The sequence below is a fragment of the Trichosurus vulpecula genome, chromosome 6 (genome assembly GCF_011100635.1).
Source record: "Trichosurus vulpecula isolate mTriVul1 chromosome 6, mTriVul1.pri, whole genome shotgun sequence".
NCBI classification, from domain to species: Eukaryota; Metazoa; Chordata; class Mammalia; order Diprotodontia; family Phalangeridae; genus Trichosurus; species Trichosurus vulpecula.
The window spans coordinates 78,548,346-78,571,271 of NC_050578.1; the positions used below are offsets into that span (position 1 = coordinate 78,548,346).

The following is a 22,926-nucleotide window of genomic DNA, read 5'->3' on the forward strand; positions in this document are numbered from 1 at the left end:
CAGGAAGATGAGTCTTCCTGACTCCAGATTCAGCCCTGTATCCCCTGCACCACCTAGCTGCCATTTAGCATACATTAAGTGCTTAATAAATGCTTTATGCATTCATGCATTTAGAGCTGGAAGAGACCTCAGAGGTCACCCTGACTAACCATCTCAGGTTACAGGTCAGGAAACAGTGACAAATAGAGGTTAAATGACTTGCCCAGGGTCATACAGGTAGTATGTGTCTGAGGCAGGTTTCAAACTCATGTCTTTCTGGCACTAAATGCAGCACTCCATTGACTGAAACCACATTGCCTCTAAAATCTGCTGCATTTGGAGCCTCTTGAGGTGGAATCCTAGTGTTGATCATTAAGCTCAAGACCCCTTGAAATGGATCATCTATATGATGCTTGAACCCACCACTTCATGAAGCACTCAGTTCCATTTTGGGACAGTTGTAATCATTAGAAAGTTATTTCTCATACTGAGATGGCCATTTCTGATTACAGTCTCTCCCCACCAGTCCTAGTTCTGCCCTTTGGAATTACATAGAATAAGTAAAATGTCTTTTTCAGCTGTCATTTGTCAGCCCTTCAAGTATTCTAAAGAATCACAAAATTTAAGAGTTGGAAGGGACCTCGATGGTCATCTGGTCCAACCCCTAAATCCACAGCATCTCTCATCTACTAATTCATTAATACAAAAATGGAAATTAGGTTTGTCTCATATGAACCGTGCTTGATGAAGTCAGGCTGGCTCTTTGAAATCACTGCTTTCCTTTCTAGATGTTCACCAACCTTCTCTTTAATGATCCATTCTAGAATTTTTCCAGGAATCAGAGTAACTTAGGGTTTACTAACTCTGTTCTCTTCCCTTTTTTGAAAATTTAGGCTTCAATCCACATCTGCCAATTTCTTTCAGGACTCAAGGATCTACTTCATTTGGGCCAGGTGGCTTGAATTCATCCAGGGCATTTAGGTGCTCACTTCCTATTTCCTTAATTATCTTGATTATCAATACTCTCTCTCCCCCTCTCCCTCTCCCTCCCTCTCCTTCCCTAAGCAAACTATGAATTAGGCAGCTCTGCTTTCTGTTGTCATTATCATTCTCTCATCCACCCCAAGTAAAAGCTCTGTATCTTCTCCCCTCCCCTTTTAGCTTAAAAAGTCATGTTGGTTGTTCCCAGCCTTCCTTGGCAGCCTCAGCCCATTCTTTACTTTTCTCATTCTGGTTTTGGGGGACTTTGCAATGCTCACATTCACCTTCAGGAACCTGACTTTTTTAAAATCTTCTGAACATTTCTTTTTTAAATCTAAGTTGGTTGATTAGTTCCCTGTGCATCCACATCAGTCTCTTCAGACAAATGCCATTTTTTCTTCTCATTGAAATTGTTTCCCTTCATGTCTTTAGAATTTCATTCTTGAGCATCTCTCATCTTTCCTGAAGCATTTTGCTCCTTAAGCTCCTACCTATCTTTCCTCTGAACCTTTTGAAGTCTACTTTCCCCATATCTACTCTGCAGAGAAGACTATGTCCAATATCTAGGCTGCATAGAAGACTACATCCATATCTAGGCTGCGTAGAAGACCACGTCCAATATCTAGGCAGCATAGAAGACCACGTCCAATATCTAGGCAGCATAGAAGACCATGCCCAATATCTAGGCTGCATAGAAGACCATGTCCAATATCTAGGCAGCATAGAAGACCATGTCCAATATCTAGGCTGTGTAGAAGACCATGCCCAATATCTAGGCAGCATAGAAGACCATGTCCAATATCTAGGCTGTGTAGAAGACCACGTCCAATATCTAGGCAGCATAGAAGACCATGTCCAATATCTAGGCTGCGTAGAAGACCATGCCCAATATCTAGGCTGTGTAGAAGACCACGTCCAATATCTAGGCAGCATAGAAGACCATGTCCAATATCTAGGCAGCATAGAAGACCATGTCCAATATCTAGGCTGCATAGAAGACCATGTCCAATATCTAGGCAGCATAGAAGACCATGTCCAATATCTAGGCTGCATAGAAGACCATGTCCAATATGCTGGGTGGAGGTGGCAAAGTCAACCTCTCTATGTAGATCTCCCCTAGGATGAAGGACAGAGGAAACCTCTGCCAAGAGTGCCTTGAAAGCTCTATGATGCCAGCACTGTAGTTTGGCCATGTTCTAACTTGGGTGCTTTGCCTTGAAGCCCGTGGTTCCAGCCCTCATTGGTCATTCTCATTGACTCTGTCTTTGTTTCTCTGCAGGTCAGTGTATCTAACATTCAATAACATTGGAAGTGTTGAAGGAATCCCTTCGTTTCGGTTTAACATACCACCTGAAATATTCGCCAATAACTCTGATAACAGCTGCTTCTGTATTCCACCAGGAAATTGTTTGGGTTCAGGTGTCCTGAATGTCAGTAGCTGTAAGAATGGTAAGTAAGCTTAAAGAGAGGCCTGGATCATGGGTTTCTGAAATGCAGAAGGTATGAGAGATGGTCTTTGACCCTACTTCTCCCACCCAAGAGGCTAAGATGTATTCTTACATGCACTTTCACCAAGTTTGCTGATCATCGAACTGAAACATTCCTACCTTTCTAACTTAGGGTCCTTTAGAATAGTGCTGTCAAACTCAAACAGAAGTACGGTCATTCTAACAGGCTACAAATTGACTTGGAAAACCACAAATTGACATTATCTGTGTTGTAGTGTATTTTTATTTTGTTAAATATTTCCTAATTACATTTTCATCTGGTTCAGGCTGCACTCAAGAATTTCGTGGGCTGCTTGCTGGCTGTGAATTTGACACCTCAGTTCTAGATGACCTGGGTTTGAATCTCACTTCCGACACTTGTTAGCTATCTGACCCTGGGCAGATACTTAAACTCCCTGAGCTCTGGTTTTCTCACCTTTTTTTTTGGTTGGTTGTTTTTTGGGGGGGCAGGGCAATTGGGGTTAAGTGACTTGGCCCAAGGTCACACAGCTAGTACATGTATCAAGTGTTTGAGGTCGGATTTGAACTCAGGTCCTCCTGACTTGAGGGCCGGTGCTCTACTCACTGCACCACCTAGTTGCCCCAGGTTTTCTCATCTTTAAAATAAGGCTAGCACCTCTCTCGCCAAGTCATTGTGGGGATCGAATGAGATAAGATATGTAAAGTCCTTTTTAAGTTTTAAAGTGATAGATATATGAACTATGCTTTCCTTTTAAAAATTATTGATATTTTTTGTTTTGTATCACTTTCATTTCTGAATCTATCTAAATGGCAGTTTGGCAAAACAGAGAGAGAGAGGGGAGGGAGGGGGGAAGGAAGGAAGGAAGGAAGGAAGGAAGGAAGGAAGGAAGGAAGGAAGGAAGGAAGGAAGGAGAAACAGTGAAACAGAGTTAGGTACAGAAAGAGAGAAAGAGACAGAGACAGCGAAAGATGGAGAGAGAAAGACAGAGAAAATGTGCACCCTGAACTGAAATAGCCAGAAATATTCTATTTAGTTTTACCACTAGGGGATTGGTGGTTTGTGGTTTTTTTTTAAATGTTGAGCCAATATTTCCTAGACTTATGTCAGTTTGAAGGTCAGAAAATCTCATTTTACATATAAGGAATACAAGAACCAAGGAAATAAAATTGTTTTTGCAAAACCACTGAACAAACCCTGCAGGTAGAATTTGATGGTCTGATGATCCATCCTGAGTGAAGTTCACTGTGAGACTCTGCTGCCTCTTGAACATTTTCTCTGGGTCAATGTTCCCAGAATTCACAAAATACTGTGGCTTGGCCCCACCATCATGAAGGAGCAGGTGGCTGTGGAAACAGTTGCCAATTCCAGCTGTAATTGACACTTTTCAGGGATCCCCATTATGAAATGTTTGGATTTTAAGGAATGTTGTAGTTTGGGAAACATACTCTACAGATGTCATTTCATGTTAGCATGCCTTAAATTTAATAGTTTTAGGAAATATTGATCAATCCATGCCCTTTTTCCTACAAAGCAAGATGGCAAACTATCCTTTCCTCCATTACCCAAATGGTTTTAAAACCCTTTTTAGGGATGATTTCAGGGTTAGGAACATCTCTGGTTCATGGGGCCTAAAGAAGTTAATAAGGGGTATAGAAGGGGAGGATGCAGGACCAAGATTCCAACCTCTGCCATTGACTTGCTGGGTGACTTCAAACGATCCTTGCTGTCCCTTAGATAGAGCCCAGGCAAATTTGACCTAAGACATATCCCAGCTGTACTTGTGATAGACTATCAGTATATATGTGCTAAATCAGTGTTCCTTCAACAAATGGGATTTCAACAAATTCAGTTCAACCAATATCTATGAAATCTCTATGATAGCCACTAGGGGTACAAACCAAAGACGTTCTCTTGGCCCCAAGGATTCCACCAGAAGTCACTGCATTCAGCTCTTTTAGGGGTGTGGTTGGAGGATGTTTATTCTTGGCTTAATGATTCAATCAACAAGCATTGCTAAGCTTATTATGTCCTAGGCACCATGCTTAGTGCTGGGCCACAAAAAAAAAAAAGTAAAAACTGCCCCTGCCCAGCTTACAGTCTAATTGGGAAGACAACTCAGACAAAACAGATCATATTTATTGAAGCATTTTAAGTATTAAATGAAATTTCCCTCTCTTCTCTTGAAATACAGGTGCTCCCATTTTTCTGTCTTCTCCACACTTCTACCAAGCAGATGAGAAATTTATTTCAGCTGTAAAAGGCATGAATCCGAATAAGGAAGACCATGAGACATTCTTGGATATCAACCCAGTGAGTACAATCTCCTCAGAGGATTTCCTCTTTTCCACTCCATTGCTGTGGGTCAATTGCATTATACTCTTAAAAAAAAAAACAAACTACCTCTGCTTAATGGGAAAGAAAACCTAGCCCAACACTTTTCTGTCCACATTACAAGACTTGGGCTCTTCCTCTTCCATAAATAAAGTTCTGAAGGCCCTGGCAGGGGAACACTTCATGAGCATCAATACTTCTGTCTTCCAAGTCAGGGGTCCTTAACTTTTTTTGTGTCATGGATCCCTTTGGCAGTCTGGTGAACCCTCTGGATCCCTCCTCAGAATCATGTTAAAAGCATATAAAAGATATAGGATTACAAAGGAAAACCATTATATTGAAATATAGTTATCAAAATATTTTTTAAGAACAAATTCACTGACCCCAGGTTAAGAACCCCTCTAGGTGTTTGGAAATATACTGGAGGCATGGCATGCTTGCCTATATGGGGCCACTGGAGTGCATGGGGGAAACACAGGTTGGAAAAATTCTCATTCCAAGTTTGGAGGGAGAGAAGTGGGTATCCTAGCGGCCACGATAATGGGTCCCCCTAATCCTTTTGCAGGGGGCGGTGGGGGGGAGGGGAAGGTGCAGAGAGTCCAAAGGTGAGTGGCAGAGGCAGAAAAGAATCATGATGATGGAGGACTAGGGCTTGAGAACCAGGTGGAGGCTCTGGGTGGTAGTAGATAGTAGTAGCAGCTGAAGTAAGGGGAACTGAGCCGATGCTACAGTGGCCTCTTGGGAGTTGGGGTGGGGTATGTGCTGCCAGCAAAAGATACTGAATAAAGAAATGTTTGACGATACAATGGAAGGATGGATTTTCAATCTAGAGTAAAGGATGTGGAAAAAGACAAAGCTTTTACCAGCTCATTTTCCAACCTGGACAGATACATCCCTCTGTAGGCAGCTTGGTAGATCCCCACTTCCAGGGGCTCACCATGTTGATGCCGGAGTGTGGACTCCTGGTTGGCTTTAGGCATTCTGCAGCTCAAAACTCTCAGCCTCCCTAGTAACAGGGATTATAGGTGTGGTCCACTTCATTAAACCCTAAATTCCTTTAAAAAGCCAATCTACTTTTGGCACCTCCATTTCCTTCCTTCTCTTAAACCTTCATTGGTCTAGCTTCATTCAATTGAAACTACTTTCTTCAAAGTTGCCAGTTATCTTTTAATTGCTAAATATAATGGCCTTGAGCTTTTGATGTGGTTGACCACTTTCTCCTCTTGGATATGACTATGTTCAGTGGTCAAATTGACATTGCATATTTCCATTGGGCTGGAACCAATGACTAAATATTACATCATTATAACTGAATGTGTGTAACCACTTCTCAGAATTCAGTGTTCACACTGATCAAGGCTTAGATGTGTTCTCTCTATTCTCCCTATCTTCATATCTACTGTCTTTTGGTTTCCCTCCTTTGCGTCTAACTTTATCTAACTATACCAGTCTCTGCTGCTGGATCTTTATTTATGTCATGCTTACTCACTGTGGGTGCCCCCAAATCCTATTCTAGGCTCTCCTCTCTTTTTCCTCTATCCTCTCTCTATTCTCAGCTCCCATGGGTCCAACTATCATTTCTATACAGATGATTCCTAGTCTTTTTCTTGAACTCCAAATCATCAAAGGCTTATTGGATATTTTGAACTGGATTCCCTTAGGTATCTCAAATTCAACATGTCCAAAACAGAAGTTATCTTTTCCCCAAACCTTCCTCTCTTCCCTATTTCTGTCAAGGACACCGTCTTCTAGTCACCTACATTACAATATCAGTACCATCCCTCCTTGATTCTTCTCTCACTCATCACACATATTTAATCAGTTGCTAAATGTTATAATTTTTTCTCTACATCTCTTACATATTTCCCCTTCTCTTTGCTCAAATAACTACAACCCTAGTTCAGGGCTTTATCACCTTTTCCCCCCACTTTGCAATAACCTAATTTATTTCCTTCCCTCAAGTCTCTCCCCTCTCCCATCCATCCTCCACTAAGCTGCCAAAGTGATTTTCCTAAAGCATACACACTGTTCATGTCAATCCCACCCTCACTCAGTAATTTCCAATGGCTCCCTATTACCTCTAGAATAAAATTTAATGCTTCTCTTTGGCATTTAAAGCTCTTCAGAACCTACCCCTTACCTGTCTTTCTAGCCCTTTAACACAAGACTGCTCTCCATGCCAGCTCCATGTGCCTTTGAACCATTCTTGGAATGCTCTCCCACATTATTACCTCTGGCTCTTAGAATTCTTGCGTTCCTTAAGACTTGGCCCAAGGAACACCTCTTACAGGAGGTCTTTTCTACTTCCCACAGCTGCTAGTCCCTTCTCCTCTATATTTATGTTTCATGTTCAGACATATATGCGTAGGTACATATATACATAGACACACATGTGTATGTGTTGTCTCCCCCTAGAATCTGAGCTTCTTGAAGGCAGGGTCTGTTTTTGGTTTTTCTTTCCACTTATCACAGTGCTTGGCAAATAACTATCACTCATTAAGTACTTCATGATGGATTGGCTAATTTGAATTTGAATTTTTAGTGTTTTGCCTAAAATGTTTTTTCTTTTCAGTTTGTATGTGGATTTGAGTCTTTCCCCTTTTTCTGTAATAATAACAAAGAATAATTTAAATCCACCAGCAAATAGATGTTTGTTAGTGACAAAAGAGTGTGTGTGTGTGTGTGCGCGCGCGCGCGCACATGTGCACGCGTGAGTGTGTGCACTGATTCATGTGCATTTTCTAGGTGTACACACTTTCCCTTCCCTCTCAGCACACTGAATCTGTTCCAGTCCCCATGGCCTCTCCTTACCAGCAGCCTCCCCCAGTAGTTGATCCTTTGCTTGGGGTCCGTGTGATTGAATGATGTCATTTTGAGGGGAAGTACTCTTGGCTCCAGAAGAGTCCCATTCATCTGAATCGTGAAGGGGAATTCCTGGCTTTTGTCCTGCTTTTGCATCCATCAGTTCTTGTCCCCAGACTTGGATTCTCTTTGCACAGGACAACTGTGCTTTTGTTGAGGGTCAAAGCCCCATTTCTGCTTTCCTTACACTTTGTACATGACTCAGTATTTTACTAATCTTTATTATGCTGTTAGGGCTAAAAAGAAACTGTTTGAACCATGCTATTATGTCCTCTCTGTAAGAAACCACGAAAATGAGCCCTGGGCTTAGATCTGGCTTTGGATTTGTAAACCACGTTCATAGGGGAGGGGAGGTGAAGGGAGGGTGACTCTATCATAGGGTGATTCTATTACTACTGGGGTAACCTTGAGCAATGCACTTGCTCTCTGAGCCTTGGATTCCTCATTTATAAAATGAGGAGGGGGCGGGGATCGCCAAAATCAGTGCGAAAGTCCCTTCTAGCTCTTGGCCCAGGGAGCCTATATTTTAAGTGATCATTCATAGTTTATTTTCTTTGTATTACAGTTCGTACTAGGGTACTGTCCAGTGAGCCTTATAGAGAGGCCTCAGTGTTGGTCAGAATTAGAATGATATGAAATTCTAAGCAAAAAGTCAAATTTATGCTTTTTAAAAATAGATTTTATTGATATCTAGGTGATGGAAAAGCAAAACATAAAAAAAACTATTTTAAAAAATCACCTAGATTTCTTCCTGTGTCCTTCCCCTTCCTCCCTTCCAAAAAACCATCCCTTTTAACAAAGAATTTTTCAAAAAAAGAAAAAAAATTCAGTAAAACCCATCAATACATAAAAGGAAACTGATGTTATACATAATGTCCTATTCCTATTGATACCTCTCCCTCCCCTCAAAGAGCAGGATGAGGTATCTCTTATTTGGGATCAATGTTGTTCTTTATCATTTTGACTATTTTGTGAATGCTGTTCTGATAGCGTGCATCCGTTTAAATATTTATTTTAATATTTATTTTAACATTTAAAATATTATTTCTTTTAATATTTTCCCCCTTTACTCTATTTAATTTTCAGCTTACTGGGACTATCCTAAGAGGATGCAAGAGGTTACAGGTCAATGTTCACGTCCGACATATAGATGGATTTGAGTAAGTCTCCCCCCTCCCTTTTTTTTTTTTTTGTAATAACAGCAAAGAACAATTTAAATCCATTAACAAACAGGTGTTCGTTAGTGATAGTGGAGGTGACCCCTGTTGACTCCTGCCCTAGGGAGCTTGGTCCATAATTGGCCTCTTGAGAGAGGCTGTTCAAATGTAGAATACATGTCCCCTGCAATGTTTCTCCTATTTTTTCCATTCCTTTTGCTACCACACTGGTTGGGGCCCTGATCACTTCATACTTGGCAATCTCCCTAGCTCCTAACCATTCTCCCTGCCTTTATACTCTTTATATTCTTCCCTTTCCAGTCCATCCTACACACCACCCCTGGAGAAATCTTTTTAGGGCATCGCCTTCGTCATCACTGTCCTCTTCAAAGTAGTTCTCCATTGCATCCAGGAGAAGTCTATTCTTCTGGCCTTCCACAGCCTGGCCCTTTGCTACGTGCCTTCAGAACTGTATCTACCTTTCAAGCCTTGTCTTCCAAGCTCTGCATTTGAGCCAAGTAGTCTCTGAAATACTTCTTGTCCTTAATCACCTATATGCTGTTTCTTCCCTGGGCTGACTTCCTTCCCATTTCCTGCTGTCAAAAATCTGTTCTTTGTCTGAGGCTCAGCTCAAATCTCACCTTCTCCATGAAGCCTTTCCAATGTGAAAATCCTCTCTAGGTTTTTGGGACACCATTCTCTCCTGGTCTTCCTCCCCTCTATCTGACCTCTTCTTCTCTGTCTCCTTTGCTGGATCCTCCTCCAGATCACTCCCTCTAACCATAGGTGTTCCCCAGGTGTTTCTCCTGGCTCCTCTTCTCCCTCTATACTACTTCACTGGTGATCTCATTATCTCCCATGGATTTAATCATCATCTCTATGCTGTTGATTCTCAAATCTACCTTTCCTGCCCCAGTCTCTCTGCTGACCTCTAATCTCATACCTTCAACTGCCTTTCAGAGAGCTTGAACTGGATATCCAGTAGACATTTTAAACTCACCTTTGCAACATCACTTGTATACGCCCCCTTCTCTCCTCTGACCCTGCCACCATTCTAGTGTAGACCCTCACCACCTCACTCCTGGACTATTACGGTAGCCTGCTGGTGTGTCTCCCTGCCTCAAGTCTCTCCCTACTCCAATCTATCCTCCATTCAGCCACTAAAGTGATTTCCCTAAAGCACAGGTCTGATCATGTCACCCCCTACTCAGTAAACTCCAGTGGCTCCTGATGGCCTCTGGGAGCAAATACAAAAGGCTCTGTTTGGCATTCAAAGCCCTTTATAATCTAGCCCCCTCCTACCTTTCCAGTTTTGCAGGGCTTGGCCCAGTATTCTGCACATAGTAGGTACTTTAATAAATTGAATAAGGGATCACTCATCTTATCACTCACTAAAATCAGCTTGTAATAATTTTGGGCTGGTCCCCATCACCCCCCCCCAAACACATACCCTCACCCCATACTCCCCCACCCCCATACACAATTCTGCCCTCATAAGTGAACAGAGATGGCCTGGTAAATGTAAAGAGAACTGAACTTGGAGATAAAAGACACAGATTTGTGTACCACCTGTGTGACTTGCTCCCTTAATTCCTCATCTGTAAAATAGGTATGGTAATATTTTGAAGCTTCTGAGAAAAAATTATAATTTCCATAAGGCAGAATAGACAAATGTGAATTATTCATTTTTAAATGGTGAAGGTTGATCATGCTGGGAATATGCAAAGTGATGTATCATTAAGCAAGAATTCCAAAAATGTTTTAAGGCATGACAGCATCATCCTTGTAGGTGGATAGCCTTAAGTCCAAGTGGCTGCTGGGAAGGGAACATTCATTTTGGACATAAAAATTCTGGTATGTTCACTTAAAAACAGGCAACATTATTTCATAGGCATACCTCATGAATATGAAAAACTGACACATGGAGAAGGCACTTATATTTTTGTTGAATGGATTTAACTGATGAATCTAGAGTTACAAGATAATTCAAATTTAATTTCTGATCTACATCCATTTATAAGAAAGCAACTGAGAATTCAGTAGTAAGACCAAGGAAGAAATCCCTGTTTCCTCCTTACTCTTACAACTGTTTTCATGTTATAGATTTGTCCTTTCAGTTTAATGTGTCCTTATGGTGATGTGTTTTTATGATGTATAGAAATATTACAAAGTATTACTGTCCTTTCTTTTATTGTAGTGAAACTGGAAACATCAAGAGCTTGGTTTTCCCAGTCATGTATCTAAATGAGGTAAGTCTCAAAAGAACATTATGGGCATGGTTGTTTGAGAAGACTGGGATTCTTCATTTGGAAAAAATGGTCTATAAAGATGTCCAATTTTTAAAAATATATTTTTAATTTAAAGAGTTGAAAGAAGAGTCTGATGGTTCAAAAAACAAACCCAAAACCAACCAAACAAAAACTCACATTTGTTTGTCCTCATATGGACAGTTTCTGGTGTATACATATATACACATGTGTGTATGTATTTATTTATTCCAGTTTGGGTATCACTGAAGATTACAAGATCCCTGTTCTAGAGCTGAAAGATACACCATCTAGTCCAACCCCCTCATTTCAGAAATGAGGAAAATTAGGGAGGTTCACTTGATTAATGTCATACAAGTAATAAATATTAGAGGCAGGATTTGAACCTATGGCCTCTGACTCAGTATTATTTCCATTGTACTAAAAAAAAAAAAGCTCCTCATCACAGCAACACTGAGAAACATTTTTATGCTCATTAGTTCCTCTGTCAGGAATCTTATAGGGAGGTACTCATTCAAATTTAGAGAGAAGATGGGATTAAATTAATGACCCAGATGAAGTTTGGGGATTACTTACAAGCTTCGGTTATAGCTATTTTGAGAGGCTATCAAGAAGAGTACCAGTTTCAAATAAAGGAATATTTTAACAAGGAACATCCCTTCTCAGGTCCTTTTGGGTACTCAGAAAATCTAGTCTCCTTATGCTGTCCTGGTTTCCCACTAGCCATATTATCAAGGCAGGTACTTCCACTGTATCATAGGGAACCTAGATCATGCCTAGACAAAGAGTAGGAATCATTCATGATATCCCAAAATATTCCCTTTCAAGAGATGATTCATTTGGACCTTTACTCTAGTCTAATCAGTATGAATCAGTTTGATATGATTCCATAGAGGTAGTGATTATTAGTTCTGTATATTAGGTCTCGGAGAGGTGAACTGCAGATTTTAAGTTCACTTGCTTAATCATAGGAAGCTAACTAGAGACCCTTCACCCTTGTTTTTCCTTGTCATGGTGATCAAACCTAGCATGGTGGAGGTGACTCAATTACATGGAAAGTTCCCCAACTTATTTTTGTACCTCCAGACCACTCTCTCTTGTCCAACATGATCAGGTGACCATCTTATGACTATCTTATGACAGCTTAGTCAGTGAAAATGCCCCATGCTTCACCCAACCCGAGACCCCATGCTGACATAACATTTCTATCTGATGCATTGTTTTTGTCCCATGAAGCAAGGTCTATCAACCAACGGGTTGTGTACTTTATGTAGCCCTCTACAGTGGTCAAGTATCAAATGTGGTATCAAGCCTTATAAAAATAAGGCTCTGGAAGAAGGGGGCATCTCAGATCACGAGGAAGATCTGAGGTCCACTTAATTAGACAGGATCATGGACTATTTAATGAAGTGCCATTGGCTCAGAGCTCTGTCTCCATGGTTTTTCTTGCAGATTGGGCAATTATAATCCCCACACCCACAAAGATGTGTTTCTCTCACATGGAATGTTTCCCTATTCACATTCATTCATTCCAGATGACTTAATAGGCAAATCAGATTGTTCTAAAGAAAAATCACAATTTGAATGTACTTGACACACCTGTTACTTAAAGAAATATTGACAGAATCCTTTGCAAATTGACATTCTGTTATATATCTTTTCCTTTCTGTTGACCTCCCTCAATTCTGACAAGATTTTTTCCCTCAGTTATGTTCCGAGGGTAAGCCCTCCCTTCAAGGGCAGCAGTCATAAATTCAATGGCTAAAGCCTCCAGGTAGAGGTAATGAAAGAGGCCCTGCCCTCAAGAAGCTTACTTCCATTGAGGGAGCAATCCTGTACACATAAAAGCATATATACTTTAAGATGTTTGCAGCAGGAAAAGGGAGACATCTCGTGTGGCCCAAACCAGACTAAAATATAATTGGGAAATATTTGACAAAAGATTTAAAAATACAATAGAATATAGGTAATATTGATATGTGGTTTTCTAAGTCAATACATGACCCACAAAGATACTTATATATGATTTAGTGGCCCCCATTTCTCTCTGAGTTTGACCCTACTGGCTTAAATGACAATATATTGTACTTTGTGAAGCAATCTGGAGGAAAGGGGGTATCAGTGATACAGGAGAGAACAGATGTCCAACCTTGAGCCATCTACCTGAGTGAAAGATACTCTTACCAATGGGAATATTTTTCCTTGTCTTTCCAGAGTGTTCTTATTGATAAAGATTCTACAACAAAACTCAAGTCTGTAATAAACACTACTATGGTCATCACTAATATCCCCTACATCATCATGGCTCTGGGAGTGCTCTTGGGTTTGATCTTTACCTGGATGGCATGCAAAGGACAAGGGTCAACAGAAGAGGTGAGTGAGTGGTCACCATGATCCTTTGATCGTTCTATTGGATAATCGCAGCTGAGGGATTGATTCTCCCCTAGTTGTAAATGGCATGAAGCTTAGACTCAGAGTCCTAATACCAAACAGGAAAGTTCCTTGTTTATGTCACTGCTGGCATAAGTTGGGAGTAAGGAGACCAATTTAAAGATGGGAGTTGACATTTGAGAAGTTTTTAACAAAAACTGCTGGGAAAACTAGAAAAAAAGCATGGAAGAAATTGTGTTCAAAGCAACATCTTAGACTGTATATCACAATAAACTCCAAATGATTACATTACCTAAATATAAAAAGGTAAAGTCATTAAAAAATGGAGAAGGGAATAAGGCCTCTTTCCAAACTATAAAGAATTCTTACCTAAACAAGTATGAGATATTATTTAAAAAGATAGAATGGAGAATGTCTAATTACATAAAATTGAAAACATTTTGGACAAGTCAAAGTTACTGAAAGTTAGAATTAGGCCATTGGTCAATAAGCAATTATTAAAAACAGCTCCTCCCCCAAGGAGCTAACATTATAATATGGGAGACAACATGTAAACAAAGTTATACACAAGATTCATATGGAGGAAACAGCAGGGAAACAATTAGAAAAAAAAATCTTCCGCTTTAATTTTATCTAATAAAGATACAATTTCTAAAAGAAATAAATACTGATGCAACTATATAAGACAAAGAGCCATTCCCAAAAGATAAGTTGGTCAAAGGATACAAACAGCCAATTCTCAAGTGAAAAAGCACAAGCTATCAACAGTTTTATTAAGAAAAGATCTAAATCACCAATAAAAAGAGATATGCACTTTAAAATAACACTGACACCTACCCAGCAAAACTAAGTATAATGATCCAAGGCAAAATATAGATTTTCAATAAAATAGAGGACTTTCAAGCTTTCTCAGTGAAAAGACCAGAGCTGAATAGAAAATCTGACTTTCAAACACAAGAATCAAGAGAAGCATGAAAAGGTAAACAAGAAAGAGAAATCATAAGGGACTTACTAAAGTTGAACTGTTTTGTTTACATTCCTACATGGAAAGATGATATGTGTAATTCATGAGACCTCAGTGTTAGGGTGGCTGAAGGGAATATACATACATACATACATGCATACATACACACATACATACATATATATGTATGTATGTGTATATCTATCTATCTATCTATATCTATATCTATATATATATATATATATATATAGACAGAGGGCACAGGGTGAGTTGAATATGAAGGGATGGTATCTAAAAAAAATCAAATTAAGGGATGAGAGAGGAACATATTGAGAGAGGGAGAAAGGGAGAGATAGAATGGGATAAATTATCTCACATAAAAGTGGCAAGAAAAAGCAGTTCATTGGAAGGGAAGAGAGGGCAGGTGAAGGGGAATGAGTGAATCTTGCTCTCATCGGATTTGACTTGAGGAGGGAATAACATACACACTCAATTGGGTATCTTACCCCACAGGAAAGAAGGAGGAAGGGGATAAAAAAGAGGGGATGATAGAAGGGAGGGCAGATGGGGGAGGAGGTAATCAAAAGCAAACGCTTTAGAAAAGAGACAGGGTCAAGGGAGAAAATTGAATAAAAGGGGCAGGATAGGAGGGAGCAAAATATAGTTAGTCTTTCACAACATGAGTATTGTGGAAGGGTTTTGCCTAATGATACACATGTGGCCTATGTTGAATTGCTTGCCTTCCTAGGGAGAGTGGGTGGGGAGGGAAAAGGAGAGAGAATTTGGAACTCAAAGTTTTAAAAGCAGATGTTCAAAAAAAAGTTGTTTTTGCATGCAACTGGGGAATAAGATATACAGGCAACAGGGCATAGAAATCTATCTTGCCCTACAAGAAAGTAAGGGAAAAGGGGAAGGGGGGGGGGACTGGGCTGACAGAAGGGAGGGCTGACTGGGGAATGGGGCAATCAGAATATATGCCATCTTGGAGTAGGGGGGAGGGTAGAAATGGGGAGAAAATTTGTAATTCAAAATCTTGTGGAAATCAATCCTGAAAACTAAAAATACTAAATAAATAATAAAATTTAAAAAAGAATCACAAAAAAAATAACACTGAGGTTCCATCTCATATCCAGAGGAAAATGACAATTGTTGGAGGGGATGTGGAAGGATAGTCACACTAATGCAGGGTGGGTGGAGTGCAAATTTGTTTACCTAAAAAATCACTAAACTGTGCATACCCTTTGACATTCATACCACTCTCAGGCTTATCCCCCAAAGAGATCAAAGGGAGAGGGAAAGGACTCATAGATACAACATATTTCTGATGATACTTTTATGGGAGCTAAGACTAGAGAGAGACCAAAGGAGTGCTCATCAATTGTGGAGTGAAAGGATTGTGATTTATGAGTGGAATAGAATATTTTAGTGCTATAAGAAATAATCAGAATCACAGAGAAACCGGTGAAGGTTTGTATGAACAAAGGCAGACTGAAATGAACCAAACCAGAAGAACATTTACATAATAACTACAATGATAACCTGAAGCAAAATTACTTTGAAAAACTTCACAACTGATCAAATAGCCACTAACTATTACTTTACATAATGATTAATGAGAAACAGTAGCTTCCACCTCTTAGCAGAGATGCCGCATGATGAATGCAGTCTTGGCCAAGGCCTAGATGTGTATTTTGCTTGATAGGGACAGATATATTCCCCTCACCTGAAAGCATCAGTAAAACATTTTTAACACATAGAAGGAAACAAGTGCAGAATGGGATACAAACAAATAGATGAAAGTTTGTTACTGCCTTGTTCAATTAGACATTGAGGCAGGGGAGGAATCTGAACCCAAATCCCCCTTGCATATAAGTCCTAATGTATAAACATGTACATATATACATATATAGAGAGAGAGATATTTATGCATATGTAGAAATATACAGGTAACTCTCTATATAAACAGGGGTATCTGTGCGTGCGCGTTCGTACTTATATGAAAGTGGATTCCCGGAAGACATGGGTTCAGGTCCTATCTCTTGCCATATACCACCTGTGTGATCCTGGCCAAGTCATTTGACCTCTCAATGTTCCAGACAATTCTCTAAGATTATAACTTGCAGAGAAAGTACCCATCTAAACTAGTAGAAGCAGTTCTCTCTATGTCCTCTCTACCCAATGAAACCATAGATCCAGTATGAAAAAAAGTATTTGTGTGTGTGTGTGCAAACACACATCTTTTTAAAACTAATTAAAGTTTAATGCTTTGCATAGTCATCTTTCTCATTCATTGTATATTGAAATGTTTGTGTTTGTTGATGTAAAGTTCACACACACACACACACACACACACACACACACACACACGAAATTTAATTTCCGAAAAAGAGAGAGCCTGACTAAAACTAGAAAGTAACCATCCAAATGCTTCACCTATTACAATTTTAACTCAATTCAATGAATATTTTTTGAGCATCTAGTATATGCAGCTTCCACTGAACCTTTCTTTGATGCTTAAGAGTAGTAGGTGGCAGGTGATGGGTAGTTAGGTAACTCTGGGTTCTCAGAGGGTTTGCCAACAGAGCCAGGGTCACACAGCTAGTAAGTATCTGAGGCTGGATTTGAATTCAGGAAGATGAGTCTTCCTAATTCCAGGCCCAGGGCTCTGTGCACTATGGCGCTCTTTAGCTACCCTTAGAGGATAGGCTCAAGCAGATCTTAAACTGGAGGAGTCTTTAATATTAACATGGCAATGAACTGTGTCCAGAAGTGGGCTAGTAAATGTTTAACAACCAGCTCTGGTGGTCAGGAATGTAGGGAGAGGGAAGTGGGAGCAGGGTGGGAGCATTAGGATGGATATACACATGACACACTTTTAAGTCTAATCTGCATTATTTACACTTTGTTCATCACTTTCTTAAGTCTGGAGAATTTACAAAACAATCACAAAAGCCCTGATTTGGAGTTTGTTAAATTTTGAGGTATAAACATTCACACTGAAAAGTCAACAATGGAGCTCACCAGCCGGTTAGAGCTGGCTCCAGCACACCTGTGACTGTGTGTCCATCTCCTGAGGAAAAGCCTAGCTAAGTCCGGACAGGTTTATCACCAGGGTGGCCACTCTGTAATGAATACTTTTAGCCAAAGGAATTCTTGCACTATCTACTAGGAGATGGAAAAGTTTGCAGTCTGTTGGTAGAGGAATACCCACAAGCATGAAACTATACATTTATGAACTATCAAAGTAAATATTGTGTGTATGTGTTAGTTGCAGGTTTTTGGTTATTATTTCAAATTTTTTGTACAACCCCTAGCAGTCCCATAATGGGCAGCGGAGCTGTAGTGGATAGAGCGCCAGGTCTCGCATCAGAAAGACTCATCTTCCTAAGTTCAGGTTCAGCCTCAGACACTTCCTAGCTGTGTGATGCTGGGCAAGTCACTTAACCCTGTTTGCCTCAGTTTCCTCATCTGTAAAATGAGCTGGAGAGGGAAATGGCAAACTACTCCAGTATCTCTGCCAAGAAAACCCCAAATGCGGTCATAGAGAGTCAAAAATGAAAGAACAATAAAGCAATCCTATATGAAACAGGTTCCCTAGAAAGCTTTCCTGCCAGATTGGGCCATTTTTCTTTTCCATCTCAGCCCAATAGTGTAAGGTAGTCACCTTATAAATAAGGATTATTTTTGTAACGCACATATGAAACCCTTGGCACCTCGTTCCTATTATTTTTAGCTATGCCCCATTTGTACAGGAATCCTAGAAGTGATTTTCTGAGCTAGGACTTTTAAACCCTTTGATCAGATCCTCCCAGCTTGCCTTTTCAGTTCTTGGTAAAAAGGCCTGGCCCTCCTGAACCTGACCATTCTCTCTTCCTTGTGTTGTGTATTCCTCAGGGCACCGCCGACGAAAGGGCCCCACTCATGAGGACCTGAGATCTTCCCTCCCACTAGAGCTTGGTGAATGAACTATGCAAGCGGACAAAATTCCAACCACTACTTCCTTGGGAAAGCATCTTTGTGTTCATCCACAAGTCAATCAACAAGCATTTATTAAGTGCTTACTGTGTGCCAGGCACTGTGCTAAGTGCAAGGGATTCAGACAGAAGCAAAAAGAAAAGATGGCCCCATCCCTCACAGAGCTTACCTTCTAATAATCAGCTAGTTAATTAATTCCATGCGCTATTGATATGGGGGAAAATACATCATCAGTGTTCCAGATGGCTGCTAAATTGGGTTTTGAAGAACTAACTGACAGTGGCTGGTGATTATACTTTCTGAAATCATCCAGCCCATTGCAGGTTGCTTTGTGTTCATGTTTGTGGTGGGCGTTTTAAGTATTAATGATTTGGGGGTTGTTGGGATGCCAGAAGCTCTAGAACAGGGGTGAGGAATCTGAGGCTTTAGGTTCCCCGCTGAAGTCTGGATTCAGTCAGAGGGCCACACTTGAGGACCTAGAGGGCCACATGTTGGCCTTGAGGTCACAGGTTCCCCACCCCTGCTCTAGAAGTTTCATATTACCATTGTGGTTAAAATGTCTCTCCATCCCGTGTTAGATATTGGGACTAACATTTTCTAAGATGCCATGTGTCCACAAAAACCAGCTTTAGCAATTACTTTATTGTCCTATCTCCATTGTATAGAATGTATGTCTGCCTGGGTCCTTTCTGCCACCCACAGATGAGGCCTTTGCTCTAATCATTGAAGATGTCTCCCCAAACAAATTGTAATCATGACCATTAACACCATATTTGAGAATGACTGAATCATGGCTGGTCATATATCTGAGTCGGGCCCTTAGACTTGGCTTTTAAAAGGGAGAGCAGAGACAGAGAGTAGAGGAGAGACCCGAAGCTGAGACAGGAAAGAAGCGACTTCCAGAGGCCTAGACTCAAGTTTCCCTGCAAAGAAAAGCCTGTAGGCTTCTGAGGTTCTCCTAGGGAAGCCTGTGGCCCCTGGAAAGGAAGGAACCATGTGGCAGAGGAATAAAGATTTCCAAGACAAATAAAGCAATCCCCTGACCGAGCGTTTTGGACACTGTGGAGGACAAGGCTGAGTTCCTGGACCAAACGGAAGAATTTGGAACCAAAAAAGAGCTGGAACTGAAGAGTGGTCAGAGACAGCTTCCCAGTAGAGAAACAAATCTGAGAAGCTTGCCTTTTGGTCAGCATTGTTGGGTTGTTTGGACTCTGAAGATCTAGGGGAAGGGGCTGGAGGGAGAGGCATAATCTAGTGCACTACACTCAGTCAGAAAAACCTGGGTTGGAGTCCTCCCTCAGATACTTAGGAGCCATGTGACCCTGGGCAAGTCACCTGACCTTTCTTGGCTTCAGTTTACTCATCCTTAAAATGAAGGGGTTGGATTTAATAAACTCTAAGTCCCTTCCAACTCCAAATCTATGAGTCTATGATCAATTCTCCAATAATTCTCAGTTGTTTCCCTACCTCAGTCCTTAAGTCAGGAGGGCTATAGGGTTATTGCTTGACTCTGAATACTGTCCTTTCATGGGACCATGGAGAAAGCCTCAACCATAAGATGATACCATAAATCTGGAAAACTGTCTAGGTTCTCTGTGGAAAGAGGGACTTACCTAGGGGGAGAAAGGGTCAACTTCCTAATGACGCCATTGCCTTCCCTTTTCAGGGTCCCTCAACCCTAAGTTAGTCGCCAAGGAGGTAGAGACCTTGAGAGATGGAAGAAAAATGAGAAAGGTCATTTTAACTGTTCAGGTACTAAGATGGGAGTCACTACTGTTTTGTATTTTTGGCTGGGTTAAATAAAATCTCTCCTATGTTCAGTATATTGTTAGCCTGAGTGTTTGCATGGAAGCTGAAGTTTCTTTTAATTTGTTTTTGCAAAGATCAGTCAGTTAATAAGAATTTATTAAGCACCTACTATGTGCCAGGCATTGTGCTAAGCATGAAGAGGTAAAAGACAGTCCCTGCCCTCAGGGAGCTCACAATCAAATGAGGGAGACAACAAATAAATACGTACAAACAAGTTAAATACAAGATAAATAGGAAATAATCAAGAAAGAGAAGACACTAGAATTAAGAGGGATTGGTAAAAGTTTCTTATGGAAGGTGAGATTTTAGTGAGGACTTGAAGGAAGCCAGAGATGAGAAGAGAGACCATTCCAGGCATGGGGGACAACCAGATAGAATGCCCAGAGCCTTTCTTGTTTCTGGAACAGCCAGCATGCCATTGTCATAGCATCAGAACAGTACGCTCACATGAGTGAGATGTAAGGTGATTGAAAAGGTAGAGGTGTGGCTAGGTTATGAAGACAGAGACTATGTTTGCAAAGATCTTGGCAAGAGTTATATTCTGATATCCCTAGATTCAGGGGAGCAGGGTGCAAAATGAACCAAATTCTGATGTTCTCAGAAGATAACCTGCATAGCAGCCTCCACTAGTGAAGGTGTCTGTAAGAACCTTCCTCCCCCAGGATTTGATGCAGTTCATGTAAATCATGGATCCCAGCTGAATATACTGGTAAAGTAACTAGTCAGGCAACTGGCAGCTGAGGGTCAGATGTCCACCTCTCTCATAGTAATCTGATTACCTTTAAGAAAAAGCTAATTCTATTTTTAAGTTGACTTAGAGGATCTTAGAATGATAAACTGTTGTCCTGGAAGCTTCCTTCCATCTTATTTATTTTAGATGAGAAACTGAGCTTCCCAAGAAGTCACATGACTTACCCAAAGTCGAGTAGCTAACTAGCAGCAGTGCCATGATTAGTAGCCCCCTCTCCTGACTCCTAAGCCAATCATCTTTCCGTTTCTACTCCACCGTCCCTCCAGGAAGCTTTGGACCTCAGACATTTATGCTAAGTGTGGGTGAGGGTGAAAGGGATTATGTATGAGGATGGTAGGATGGGATGGTGGAGAAAGCCTCTAATGGATAAGGTTATTAGGGGTTTAGGCATGCACATGTATTCTCTTGCTTGGCAAAATCACTGCAGATACATATGGACAATTTCAAATTGAAGAAAACTATTTTGGGCATTTGAGGAACATTAATTATAGTGTTATAAAAATATTAAGACATAGTGTTATGACAGTGCTCTTGTCTGATGTCTCACTTGAATCAAAGGTTTACCTAGTCTTCCTTAACTAAAAAAAGTTCAATTGGTTTGAGGGAGGAATAGCGATTTTTGGAAACTAAAATCAGTTGAAAAGTTTTTCTTGTTTATGGTGACCAAACTAGGAAGGGGAAATATCTTTTTGCCTAATTTGATTGAGAGCTGTCTCTGTTTACCTTCGACTGGATCAAATGGGGAATCCCAAGAGGCAGTGGTTGGTTTCAGGAAGATATTTTCTCCACGGGTCCCCCTAGCATTGACATTTCTGATTGTTCTCTTTGGTAAAAAACAAAAATTCTAAGCTTAAACTATGTACCTTCTTTTTAGTTCACTGTGGAATTTCATCTTTTATTTCATGATAACTGTAAGACATAAGTTGGAAGTTTCTTGGGGGACAGGGGATCTGAGAAGAAATGCTTACATACTAATAAATTGAATTGGACAGATTTTGGCTAAAATGCAGAGTATGGATTGTTTTCCTCCATATAGTACTCTATTAGAAACAATCAAATCAATAAGCATTTATTAAATACCTAATATATGCCAGGTACTATGCTAAGCACTGGGGATACAAAGAAAGACAAAAGCCAGTCTCTGCTTCAAAGAGCCCTTTTTTAATGGAGGAGATAACCTGCAAACTCTGGGCCATCTCCAGTTGTCCTGATCTGTATCTGGCCACTGGACCCAGATGGCTCTGGAGGAGACGGTGAGGCTGGTGACTTTGCACACCCCTCCCTCACTTAAATCCAATTCACTTGCAAGTCATGGCATCAATTTCCGGATGTCATGGTCCTCTTCAAGAACAAAGGACAAACAAGGACAATAACCTTCAAACTGCTAGGTATGAAGAAGCTATAGACAGGGTAGATTGGAGATAAACAGAGGGAAGGCACTGGAATTAAGATGGATTGGGAAAGGCTTCTTGTAGAAGATGAGATTTTAATGTTAATTGTTTTAACATGTAATTGGGGAAAAAAAGAAAATATCATATATTTAAAAAAAAGAAAATGAGATTTAGCTGGGACTTGAAGGAAGCTAAGAAGTAGAGATAAGGAGGGAGAGTGTTCTAGAAAGAGAAAAATTCTTTTTGAGAAAATGTTAGTGAATGTACGCACATGCGCAGTTTTTCCCTCTCCGATGAGCTATCATCACTCTGACCAAATCTATCAAGTAGATTCCAGTGGCTACCTGAAAAATGGTTTATGAGATGCTAGCTTATAAAAACTAGAATCCCACCCTTTCCTCAGTTTTGGTGTCTCACGACTTTCAGGAAATCATCATCCGGACCCCATTGGCTACGCCCTGTCCCCCCACCCCAACCCCAGCAACATGAAGACAGCAGGAAGAAAAGTACAGGTGGTTCTTGGCAGCTCCGCAACAATTTTGGGAGGGAGTTCAAGGTCACATCTTGGGAAGCATCACCTGAATCCCTGCCACTCGCT

At 40.6% G+C, this 22,926-nt stretch overlaps 1 protein-coding gene across 1 annotated transcript in view; it reads left to right on the top strand.

The window, feature by feature from the left end:
• SCARB2 (scavenger receptor class B member 2) overlaps window positions 1-21,942 on the top strand; it is a 70,306-nt gene extending 48,364 nt beyond the window's left edge. Inside the window, exons 7-12 of the mRNA XM_036763025.1 lie at window positions 2,240-2,409; window positions 4,622-4,740; window positions 8,710-8,783; window positions 10,978-11,029; window positions 13,262-13,420; window positions 18,297-21,942. Coding sequence (XP_036618920.1) covers window positions 2,240-2,409; window positions 4,622-4,740; window positions 8,710-8,783; window positions 10,978-11,029; window positions 13,262-13,420; window positions 18,297-18,335 — 613 coding nt within the window. The 3' untranslated portion in view covers window positions 18,336-21,942. The remainder of the gene's footprint in view (window positions 1-2,239; window positions 2,410-4,621; window positions 4,741-8,709; window positions 8,784-10,977; window positions 11,030-13,261; window positions 13,421-18,296) is intronic.
• The last annotated feature ends 984 nt before the right edge of the window (window positions 21,943-22,926 follow it).